At 35.4% G+C, this 12756-nt stretch overlaps 1 protein-coding gene across 1 annotated transcript in view; it reads left to right on the top strand.

Annotated features, from left to right (window-relative positions):
* Positions 1–12756, top strand: part of CFAP47 (cilia and flagella associated protein 47) — a 503621-nt gene that overhangs the window by 118443 nt on the left and 372422 nt on the right. The window contains exons 24-25 of the mRNA XM_040635242.1: positions 1266–1425; positions 8906–9101. Coding sequence (XP_040491176.1) covers positions 1266–1425; positions 8906–9101 — 356 coding nt within the window. The remainder of the gene's footprint in view (positions 1–1265; positions 1426–8905; positions 9102–12756) is intronic.

Raw genomic sequence — 12756 nt, 5'->3', positions numbered from 1 at the left:
CTAGCACAAGTTTTATTCCAGTCTTCTTCCTTGCTCATTTTTAACTACTTTCTCTGACAATGAGAAATCTGACTCTTTATTTATAATTTATTTGCTTATTTTTTAATTGTAGTGTACTAGTAAAGAAGTTTCAGAATTTTTAACCTGTAGCTAGAATTGCTAACATATTTACCAACTAGAGTGTAGTGTTTATAAAGAATAAATTTTTTTGTCTTTAGCTTTATGGTTTCCAGTCAAAACAGTTTTTCTGTTATTTAGGCCATTCCTCCTCACTCCCACTAACTTCAGTGAGATTATTTCATACATTTGTAATATAGTGTGTTGTAATCTACAGTCCATCCTGGGATTCTCAACATCTTGGTTGATTGTTTTTAATTTATGTACATTTAAGTCCACTGTTAGTAGTATACAGTTCTGTGGGTTTTGAAAAATACGTAGAATAATCTGTCTACCACTTCAATACATTACAGAACAGTTTCACGACACTACAAATTCTGAGAGTAACCCCTTTACAATCACTCTTCCTTCCACCAATACTTGGCAACAACTGATTCTTTTTTTCCATCCACATAATTTTGCTTTTCCAGATTGACAGGTAAGTTAATTATACAAAATTTAGCCATTTGGCATGTTTCACTTAGCTAAATATATTTAATATTCATTTATGTTTTTGTATGAATTAATACTTACTTCATCACTGAATTTTATTCCATTGTATGGAATGTTTATCCATTCATTATTTGAAGGAGATAGACTGAGTTTTTTTCCCTCCATTTTTTGGCGATGAACAAAGTTATTATAAACAACATACAGATTTTTATGTAAACATAAATTTTCACTTCACTTAAGTAAATACTTAGGAGTGCGATTACTGGTTCATATGGTAGTCATATGTTTAACATTATAAGAAACTGCCAAATTGTCTTCCAAAGTGACTGTACTATTTTATAGTCTCACACTCATGAATGAAGGTTGTGGCTACACTCCATCCTTACCAGCTAGCATAGCTCTGTTGACGTTTTTATTTTACTCCAGTCTCTATCCTTTGTGTATTTTTCATAGCTGTTAATAGGCTATGAACATACTTGCATACCCCTTTTTTGCCTAATATCACTTTTAAAACAATGTATCCATGAGTTCCACTTTTAATCATTTGACTTTGTACCTAGGTTCTTCAAGTTGGCATGGTAAAACAAGCTAAATTTTATATTGCATATTGTAGCTCTTATAAATGTCGTTTATTTATTTATTTTGTGTGTAAACAGGATCTTGTCTTACATAATACTTCAAAACAAGATGTGGCATGGACTTTGGATATTAGTAACACTGGGAAGCTTTTCAAAGATGGCACATTCAAGATTAGTGTGCTGAGAGGGATTCTGCAACCACATGAAGAATGTAATATTTCCATAAGCTTCTGTCCAAGTAAGTACTTTTTTTTCCTATAGTTGTTGTTGATATTTCAATTTATGCCTCACATATTACTTAATTTTATTATGTACACAAAAGTTTAGGTTATTTTTTATGTGTTCTTAAAACAGTTCTAAGAAGTTTCGTACTAGAATTTTGTGGTCACCATCCCCAGAAATGACCCCCAGTGATCCTCATCTTTTGGTATTCATGCCCTCATAGAGTCCCCTCCCACATCAAATAGGACTGATATATCACCCATGGGATATTATGGGTGTGATGGTTTGTGACGTCCAAGGTTAGGTCAGAAAAGGCATTGCCACATCTAACTTGTAGTCTTGGATTACTTACTTTAGGGGAAGCTGGTCAGCATGTCTATTTATCTATATGTCCACTTCTTTACTGGTGTTTTTTTATTACAACAATTTTATTGTTCCTTTTTATAATTGGTGTGACAAATTTTTGTCATTACAAACCTATTATAAAAATTCTTGGAAGTTCTTACACATTTACTTTTCTAAATGAACTATACATTATTTTTTTCCTGTTTCTAGAAAAAGGCATACAGTTGAGTTTTTCCCTTCAAAGAATGGCATGTTTTTCTAGTAATGGAAGTTTATTTTATATGCATCATTATTATGAATGAGATTTTTAAAATTACTCTTTCTAATTAGCTATCGCTATATAAAAAGAATATATTTATAGTTTATCTGGCTCTTGGCTCCTATACTATACTTCTCTGGTTAGATCTAGAAGTTTTTCAAAGATTATTCTGTGTTGTTTTCTAAGGAAATAGTTTTATAATCTAAAATCATAGTAATTAGTGAATTTGTTTCTTCATTGACTGTATCTCTTCCTCTGCCTTATTTTCCTGAATCTGTAATATAATGTTGCTACATTACATTTATATTATAATTGCATTACAATTATTATAATCTATCTGAACCTGTTACTACAGTGGCAGTTTGTTAAAACTCTTTTGATTCCAATAGTTTTGCTTTGTATATTTGTATGTTATAAAAAGTTTAGGGACGCCTGGGTAGCGCAGTCGTTAAAGCTTCTGCCTTCGGCTCAGGGCGTGATCCTGGCGTTCTGGGATCGAGTCCCGCATCGGGCTCCTCCGCTGGGAGCCTACTTCTTCCTCTCCCGCTCCCCCTGCTGTGTTCCCTCTCTCGCTGGCTGTCTCTCTGTCACATAAATAAATAAAATCTTAAAAAAAAATTTTTTTTAAAGTTTATGTCTTATATATCTTTTATAAATAAGTATATACATTTAAAATAATGTTCTTTTTTCTACTAAATGCTATTTGCGTGAATGCTGTTTATATGATACATTGCCACTTTGTCTTCTTTTTGTCAGCCTTTGGTTGATAGATCATTTTATTTTCAGTCTGTCTTTTAAATTTAAGACCAGTATTACAAAGCAGAGGATCTTGCTTTTCTTCCTGAGCAAGTCTGAAATGTGATTTTTAGGAGGGGAATTTATCTTATTCATATTTTGTGTTATATTATATATTCATTTTCAGGCAATTTCATTTTATATTTCCTTTATACTTTTTATTATTTTTCATAAATTTTATGTATTGATCAAATTTTTGTTTTATATACTATACATCTTATTTCCCTTCTGTCATCTTTAAACTTTTGAAAACAATACCTTTTTGGACACATATTTTCCTATCAGTTCTATAATGGAAAAGTATCTGTGAACTTGCCCACAGACAAAATTATAGTATGGGTTTTTTTATTACTCAAGAAATTGTTGAAATACTTAGGAATTTTATTTCCAGTTAGTGTGTTTACATACTAGTTAGTGTACACTAACTAGTCTTCTCCATCTCCAACGCGCTGAGGTAGCAGGAGGCAAGACTCTAGGAGATCAAAGCCAACAGGTTGGATGAGAGTGCTGGGTTCTTCAGAATCAAATAGCTGGAAGGAGAATGGAATCTTCGGGGAGTTGGAGTTGAGTTATAGGGGCCTTTTGAGTTGGGACCAGGGTAGCATCTCCTTGATCTTTTGGTCACCCTCATTTATTTTCTTCTAGTGCAGACAATTTCTGCTTTTCCTGGCTCATATGGCACTGAATACAGCCCTCATAACTTTGCCTTAGTAGTTCTTTCCAAATCAAGTATGCGTTTATTTTCTGGTTTTCTCAGTTGTTTTTATTGTTCATTAAAATGGGGATACTACTAGAAGAGGAAGAAGAAGATGCCTTCTATTTTGCCTTAAGTTGTTATAATTCAAATTAGATACTGTAAAGATAAAATTCGCACTCAGATGTGATTATTTTTGAAAGTGTGGTTTTTAAATTACAACTTTAATAAAATTTGATTCACAGACCATAAAATACATTTTTTGAAGTGTACAATGTACTGGTTTTTAGGAGTGTCACGGTTGGGCAACCATCACTGAAGCCTAATTTTAGAACATATTCATTGCCTGTGAAGGAAAGCCCATACCCATTGGTAGTCACTCCCCATCTCCCCCTCCATTCAGCCACTGCTGAACACTATTTGCTGTTTTTAGGAATATGATTACTGTGGACATTTCATATAAATAGAATCATACAATGTGTGTCCTCTCGTGATTGGCTTCTTTCACATTGCATAATAATTTCAAGGTTCATCCATGTTGTTGCATTAATCAGTACTTAATTCCTTTCTATTACCAGTAATTGTAAGGATATATCACATATTGTCTGTTCATAGACATTCATTGTCTATTCAATTGATGGACATTTGGATCATTTCTACTTTTTTGGCTCTTATGAATAGAAGAGCTATGAACATTCATGTACAGTTCTGTGAGGACACAGGTTTTCATTTATTTGGTTATATATCTTGGAGTGGAATTGTTGGGTCATAGGATAATTTGATGTGTAATATATTTTTTAAAGATTTTATTTATTTATTTTTGTGATAGAGAGCACGAGCACGGGTGGGAGGGGCAGAGGCAGAAGCAGACTCCCCGCTGAGCAGGGAGCCCAGTGCGGGACTCCATCCCAGCATCCTGGGATCATGACCTAAGCTGAAGGCAGATGCTTAACCGACTGAGTCACTGAGGCGCCCCTTGATGTTTAACATTTTAAGAAATTGCCAAACTGTTTAACAAAGCAACTGTAACAATTTAAAATCTTATCAGCATTGAATGGGGTTCCAATTTCTCCACATCCTTGACAACTCTTCTTGTGATCTTTTTTATTATACCTGTCCTAGTGTGTATGAAGTAATAGGTCATTGTAATTATTATTTGCATTTCCATGATGACTAATATTGTTGAGTGTCTTTACATATGCTTATTGTCAATTTGTATGTCATCTTTGGAGAAAGGTCTGTTTGAATCGTTTCTTGATTTTAAAATTTGGCTGTCTTTATTTTTGAGTTTTCACTGTTCTTTATATATTCTGAATAAAATTATTTTATTAGATGTTCAATTTGAAAATATTTTATTTCATTCTGAGATTTCTCTTTTCAACTAATGGAAAATAACCCAAGTTTGATGAAGTCTAATTTATCCAATTTTTCTTTTGTTACTTTGGCTTTTCAGTGTTATATCCTTTTTTTAAAAAAGATTTTATTTATTTGAGAGAGAGCATGAGCAGGGGGAGGGGAGAGGGGGAGGGAGAAGCAGACTCCTCACTAGGCAGGGAATCTGATGTGGGGCTCAATCCCAGGACCCTGAGATCATGACCTGAGACAAAGGCAGATTCTTAACAACTGAGCCACCCAGGCGCCCCTTCATGTAAATCTGTGAAAACATTGTATAACCCAAAGCCATGGTGAATTATTCTTATGTTTTCTCCTAAAGTCTTATAATTTTACCTCTTACATTTAAGTCTATGTCTTATTTTGAGTTTTTTTTTTTTTTTTTTTTTTTTTTTTTTTTTTTTGATATGGTATAAGGTAGGGCTCCATCCTCATTGTTTTGCATGGACTTTTCCCAGCACCATTTATTGAAAAGAATATTGTTTCCTCTTTGAATTGTTTTGGTACCCTTGTTCAAAATCAATTGGCCATAAACAAAAGTGTTCATTTCTGTTACCGTGGTCTTAGAGATTGGCTTGGAAATGTTCATATACACACATATATATTAATATAAAGATATTTATATGGCAATAGATATTAATTCTTCACAAAATGTTTAGTAGATTTCACCAGTGAATACATTTGGGTTTTGGCTGTTCTATGTGAGAAATTTTTTGATTGCTACGTCAGTTCACTGAAATTCTTACATGTTTAGATTAATGTTGTTAGTGAGGTGGTTTTTACTTTTCACTCCCCCTCTCTCATCTCTTCCTTGGACTGCCACAGGGACAGTGGCTGGGCCTGTGATAGAATATGTGACTCTTCAGTCCCCTCTTAATCCAAACCATTGTTCTTGAATCTAATTTGGGTGGTTAGACTCTCACTTTCCTTGAATAAATTGTTCTCAGTTCTTATGTAAATAATCTCAATGTTTCACAACCCAGGGGGCACATAACTTAGAAAATTCCCAACTTAGAAAATTTCCAACGTGAGAATCCCTGCTACCTAAAAATATAGAATTTTTCTGGTAATGAGCTTCAGCAAGTGAGGGTATTGACAACTAGCTTCTTTAAGCAGACTGAAGCAAAGGAACAGCAGGAAGGTGCTTGAAAACACATCTATGAAGGATTTTTTTTCTCATTTTTGAGGAACTCTATATTGGTATTTGTCTTTAATTTAAAGCATCTGCTTTAGTACCTTTATAGTTTATATGCCGTAACTAAATAAGTACACCAAATGCTATTTCCAGACTATTTTCCTATTTAAAAGGGTGTTACGGTAACTTATCTGTTATTCCCCTTAATTATTCTTACTTACAAAGCAGCATTAGGATTGCAGTCTCTGGTATATGCTGTTTGGCCCCGTCCAGATTCCCATTGCTGGGTTTTCCCATCCATCTCTCAGGTGTGGGTATTGGCTCCTGACAGGTTATGTCTGTCCCTTTCTCTAGAAGGTTGCCCTTGGCGGAAGGAAGATGCTACATGCAGAGATGTCTAGGAGGCTCAGCTTCACCAGTGCTACTACCTCAGCTGGCCCAACTAAGTCTCCCTCAGCTGGGACAACCTCTCCAGTGAATTCACATCCCATAGGTGCCTATGGGATCAGTGTGAATCTGGATTATAAAACCACAGCTTTTCATAGCTTCTTGCCCTCCTCTGTTTTGCTTCCCTCTTTCCTTACAGGTTCTTCCGGAGGGCATGCCCTCCGTAAATCAGTTGTGTCAGAATCCTTGGGATAGTACTATTCTACACATCTAAAACAAATGTGGCATTCTAAATAAGATACTAAGAGCTAGCTAGCTATGTTATCAACAGAAAAGGCAGGCTAAGAACCTAAAATGGCTTTTAAGCTTTTTAGAGTTCATTCAGCTGTATATTTTCTCAGTAATATGCTATTAGCACTGTGTTGCCTTAACTCAGTGTCCTGGTACATCTATTAGCCTGACATTTTATATTTTTTGTTTTTTTCAGCATGGCATTTTATAATCAGTTTTATGTGCGAGAAACAGTACATAGAGTACTATGATTGATAGGTTTGAAAAATGTTTCATCTTTTATTATCTCTGTTTAGAACTCTGAAAATATAATAGAAAACATTGCATACTCTCCCCATTATGAAGTTTATTTTGTAAAAGTAATTAGGTTTCATTATGTATTTCTGTGTATTTCTTCTCATTTTCTATTATGTCTGGTCCTGAATGAAAAAAAAAGGAAAAGCCCATCCAGCTAAAGCCACCATATGTATTTCTGTATAGAACTTGTCCCTTATGTCTGTATCAACATTTTTATCCAGATGAAATAAAATAGATAATCTAGAAGGAAATAAGTAGCATTTCCATTTGACTTTTCCTTCAGTATGCGGCTAAGCCTAAGCAGTCAAATCTATGAGTTGCCTTCTTAGGATTTCAACCTCACTCTTTTTTTTTTTTTTTAATGTTTTTTTATTATATTATGTTAGTCACCATACAGTACATCCCTGGTTTCCGATGTAAAGCTCGATGCTTCATTAGTTGCGTATAACACCCAGTGCCTCACTCTTAAGAGAAATATGTCTGCAACACATTTATATAACTTACATCTTAGATGAGAGAGAAGGCCCACCTGAGATTAGAAAAATGTGTTACTGGAATCTCCAGTAGTGTTAGGTTACACAGGGAATCCCCTTTCCATGACCCCAGAAACGTTTACCAGGTATGAAACCCAGATATAATCTCCAAATGGCCCATTCAAAATTCAGAATTCAGTAAGTCCTAATTGAAACCTTGCTTAACTTTGGAAGTAGTGAACTTGCTTTTCTTTCTTCCCAAAATAATTTTTATAATATGAAATTCATTAAATGAAACCATTTCTCTTTAGATTTACAGTGTTTTAAACACATAAATTCTATTAGAATTCATTTTCTCAGCTGCAGGTATAGATCTGAGTCTCTCATATTTTCACATAGTCTTTCCAGTGTTCATCTGTCATTACTAGTAGGAAGTTACTAATTCACTTCCCTCTCCAGCCACCTCTCATTTTGCAAGGATCCCAGACTATATGAACAAGTAAAAGAATGATTGGACCAAGTGAAGGCACCCAGCACAGAGAAATCTAGTGGGTGTGATCGGTTCAATGATTCCATTGTTTTTGTATATGGTTCACAATGTGTCACCTTTGAACTTACATCATCCAGAACACTCATCATGTGTTCTGGTGATACTCTTGGTGGCCCTGATCTGTGCCAGGTCATTTCAGTGTCCTGTTTTTGAATTTTAAGCTATTACCTTGAGTTAATACTCACCAGATCACATTTTTTCTCTATAAGACACTGTGTTTGGGCATATGGGTCTAAAACGGCATTGGCAGCTTGCTGGGGTGGAACCTGTTGTCTGGGAGTGGCGTGCAGCCCCAGATGCTGAGCCCTTTTCTCCAGTACAGACTGCCTTTCCTCATAGTGAGTTGCCACATGGGAATTTCCTGTCTTTTCCTACCGGGTGAAACTGGCCAGTCAACCCTGGCAGCTTTCCATAAACTTAAAAATCTGGGAGGAACAACATTCCTTTCTTCATGGCAAACCCATTTCTCAGTACTAGGCCCCTGAGATCTTTATGGCAACTATCTGACCTCATCTTCATACAGCATATCCTAAAGGGATGGGCAGCTCCTGTTAAGGCACAGAAAACAATCAAAAAAAGAGGTCCTGTTGCGCTGTTTCCTCCAGGTATAGGTATTTTCCAATAATAATGAAAATTTGCTTTAAGGAGACCCGCTCTATTTCTAGGTATAGTGTACTTTAGAATATTGTTGATTCAGTGACACTTCATTACATGTTTTAAGTTCCTTGGCAGGATAATTCCAGTTTCTGGGTAATCTATTTTCCATTGAGCTGTAACTTCATAGTACATTTTAATATTTAGTAAGGTTTAAACTATGTAAATGTTTTTTGTGTATGTCAACAAATATAAGGTACTTTTAAAAAATTGTTTTTCATTAGATCACCCTACAAAATACAGAGTTGATATTCCCATTCGTCTAAATGATAATCCAGCTTGCTATCGCATGTTATGTTTGGTTGGAGAGGTGAAATCACCCATGTTATTGTTTGATCCTCCATTCATCTTTTTCACTCCTATTCCTCTGGATGTAACAACTGTGATGGATATCAACATTTTACCTCAAAACTATTTCAGGTAAATGCTTAATGTGAATTTACCACATTTTCATTGTGTGCTTTTTTGTTTGTGTCTATGTTATATGAGTCAAGAGCAATGTCTGACGTTAGACCATTAGAATATTTAACTGTTCATTTAACTTAAAAAATTTTTAAAGCCCACTTAATTACCTCACCATTAGTCATTTGATTTTTTTGTAAAAATTTTGATACGTCTCTCTTCATGGTACGAGAAACAAGCTTTCTATTTCTCTGTGACAAATTAGCACAAACTTAGTGCCTTAAAACATCAATTTGTTATCTCATAGTTTCTTTGGGTCAGGAGTCTGGGTCTGTTTAGTCTGGGTCCACTGCTTATGGTCTCAGTAGGCAGAAATCAAGGTGTAGACCGTAGCAGCTTTCTCATATGAGGCTCAGTCCTCCTTCAAGCATTCTGCTTATTGGTAGCACTAATCCGTTTAGTTGCAGGACTAAGGTATCATTTTCTTGTTGGCTGTTGGCTGGGACCACTTTCAGCTCTTAGAGGCCACCTTCAAATCCTAGCCATATGGTTCCTCCTCCCATCATGATACTTTAGTCATTGAAAGCTGGAGTAGACCATCTGACACCTCAGTCTCTGACCTCCAAACCTTCTTTTAAGATCTTACCTGATTAAGTCTAATCTACCCATGATAATCTCCCTTTTGCTTTACTTGAATTCATTTAACTAGGGATATCAATTACATATGGAAGGTCCCTTTACCATGGCTGTATAACACAGCTGATCCACCGAAGTGAGATCATATTTACAGATTCTGCCACCCAAGGGGTGGGAATTACACAGAGTTTGCCTGTACACTAAGGTTCTTAGGGGCCATCTCAGAATTCTGCCTATCACATGTAGATAGTCTAGCAGAATGCAATCTGTTTTCATTTTTAAAAAAATTTATCAGCAGCCCAAACCCTAATAGTATATTGCCCTAGATACATTGTGTACCCTCACATTACAAAACAAGTAGATAATGTGTGTGTTTAATTAATTAATTAGTTAATTTATTAATTGCTGGCTTCTGAGAAATATAGGAGGTCTCCAAAGGGCTCAAATCAAACCAGACCAAATCAGTACATACTTATAAGCTGAAACCAGAGTAGGAGTGGTGAGCTGTAATAATCTGCCAAATGCAGGATTGTTCTTAAAACTTTAGACAACTTCTTCAAGGCAGGAAAACAATCAAATTCCTGGATTAATCCAGGGACACTGGAAGAGGCTAAAATAGTTCACGTGAGTAAATCCTTCTACCTTTCAGCAGAAGCAATCAAATCTTCTCTAGATCAATGGTTCTTAAACGTTCGTGTATATCAGCATCACCTGAGACATTTTTTAAAACAGAGATTGTTGCTTCCCATCCCCAGAATTTATGTTTCAGGAAGCCTGGAATCGTATGTAATAATTTGTATTTCAGTAAGTTTCCAAATGATACTTACGCTGCTTTTGCATGGACCACAGTTTGCGAACCTATGTTCTAAATGAAGCCATCCTCAGATTTGACTCATATTTCAGTTTCCACAATTGCTATCAACCAGACACGAGTTATACTATCAATTATTGCAAAACTCACAAGAAGGGAAGATGCCGTCATTTAGAGTCAGCACAAACAACCATCTTGAAATTTAGACTTTTCCATCATTCAGATACTGGAATTATCAGACACAGAATATAAATAATTTTTTAAAACAAGATAGCATTATAAACATTAGTTACTAACATGGAATTATACAATATAGACTTGAAAATGAACCAAATACAACTTTTCGGAATTTTAGAACAAAGTATGTAGGGTAAATTTTTAAGGGCATCCACAAAACCTAAGATTGTATATAACTACACAAACAGTATAGAAACCAACAGAATCTCAGTTAATTTTGTAAGAGAGAAAAAGGAATACATACTTTAAAAAGCAAGAAAAAACTGAAACAAAATGATGGCAAAAACTCTAAGTAGTTGAGTAATACAATTAAATGTGAATAAGTTACTCTGACTAGTTAAAAGACAGAATGTTAGAGTAAATAAGAAAAAAAAATCCAGCTGTCTATTAAAAGAGGTATATGTGAAACGTAAGGACAAGAAAGATTGAAGTCAAGCAGGGTTTCTCAACTTCAGACCTGTTGACATTTTGGGAAAGATGCTTCTTTCTTTTCACTGGAGGCTATTTTGTATATAGTAGGATGTTTAGCAGCCTCCCTGGTCTCTAACCAGTAGCATCCTCCCCCAGTTATGACAGAAAAAAAATTGTCTCCACACATTGCTCCATGTGCCCTGGGATGCAGAACCACTCCCAGTTGAGAACCACCAAACTAAAATCTTAGGAACAGTTAATAGCAGAATAACCGTAAGAAAGCTGGATAGCAGTATTAATTTTAAATGTGATAACCTTATTTAAGATGTAAAACGTATTTTTAATATTAAAAATACATTAAATAATTATAAAAGATGCAGCCTACCTCAAAACTATCAGAATTCTAAAATTGTATGCACAACTAAAATAGTCTTAAAATATATATACCCCAAATTAAAATAATAGGGGGAAATTGACTAGTCCTTCATCACTGTAGGATGTTTCAACATCTATCTCAATTATTGATGAGTCCAAAAGACAAAACACTTGTATAGATAAAGAAAATTTGAAAAGGATATTTTAAAGGCCACATTCATTTAATACTAATATTATTAAAAATACTAAAAATAGTATTAAAAATAGCACTATAAAATACTGCACCCTGCAGCTATAGAATACACATTTTTTCAACCATATAGGAGATATTTACAAAAACTCACAAAGTGAGGGGCGCCTGGGTAGTGCAGTCGTTAAAAAGCGTCTGCCTTCGGCTCAGGGCGTGATCCCGGCGTTCCGGGATCGAGTCCCACATCGGGCTCCTCTGCTGGGAGCCTGCTTCTTCCTCTCTCACTCGCCTGCTGTGTTCCCTCTCTCACTGGCTGTCTCTCTGTCACATAAATAAATAAAATCTTTAAAAAAAAAAAAAAACTCACAAAGTGTATCATTCTGTAGTTCAAATTTAACAATTTTTTAAAAAATCATTTATTTATTTATTTTGGAGAGAGAGAGAGCATAAGCATGAGAGAGAGCATAAGCATGAGGGAGTGGGGAGAGGCAGAGGGAAAGGGATAGAGAGAATCCTAAGCAGGCTCTCCGCTGAGCACAGAGCCTGACTCAGGGCTCAGTCTCACAATCCTGAGATCATGACCTGGGCCGAAACCAAAAATCAGTTGCTTAACCAACAGTGTTAACGAGTTACTCCTCAAATTTAACAAATTTTAGAGTTGACATCATATATATTATGTATTCTGATAATAGTTGTAATTTTAACATCATTAAAGAAAATATTAACAGATCTGCCATACATTTGGAACTGTTTAAAAATTTGTTTAGTTTTTAATTTTATTTTAGAGAGAGAGAGAGCACACATGTGAACAGGGGGGAGGGGCAGAGGGAGAGGGAGAATCTAAAGCAGATTCTGCATTGAGTGCAGAGCCTGACAAGGGGCTCGATCTCATGACCCCCTGAGATCATGACCTGAGCCAAAATCAGGAGTCACTCAACTGACTGAGCCATCCATGTGCCCCTAAAAAAATCTTCTATAGAGAGTCAAAGAAGATAGCATGCTGAATTCTGCAA

The sequence above is a fragment of the Ursus maritimus genome (assembly GCF_017311325.1).
Source record: "Ursus maritimus isolate PB19 chromosome X unlocalized genomic scaffold, ASM1731132v1 scaffold_X1, whole genome shotgun sequence".
Classification (NCBI taxonomy): domain Eukaryota; kingdom Metazoa; phylum Chordata; class Mammalia; order Carnivora; family Ursidae; genus Ursus; species Ursus maritimus.
The sequence above is the reverse complement of the archived record's forward strand: the minus strand, read 5'-3'. Positions and strand labels throughout refer to the sequence as shown.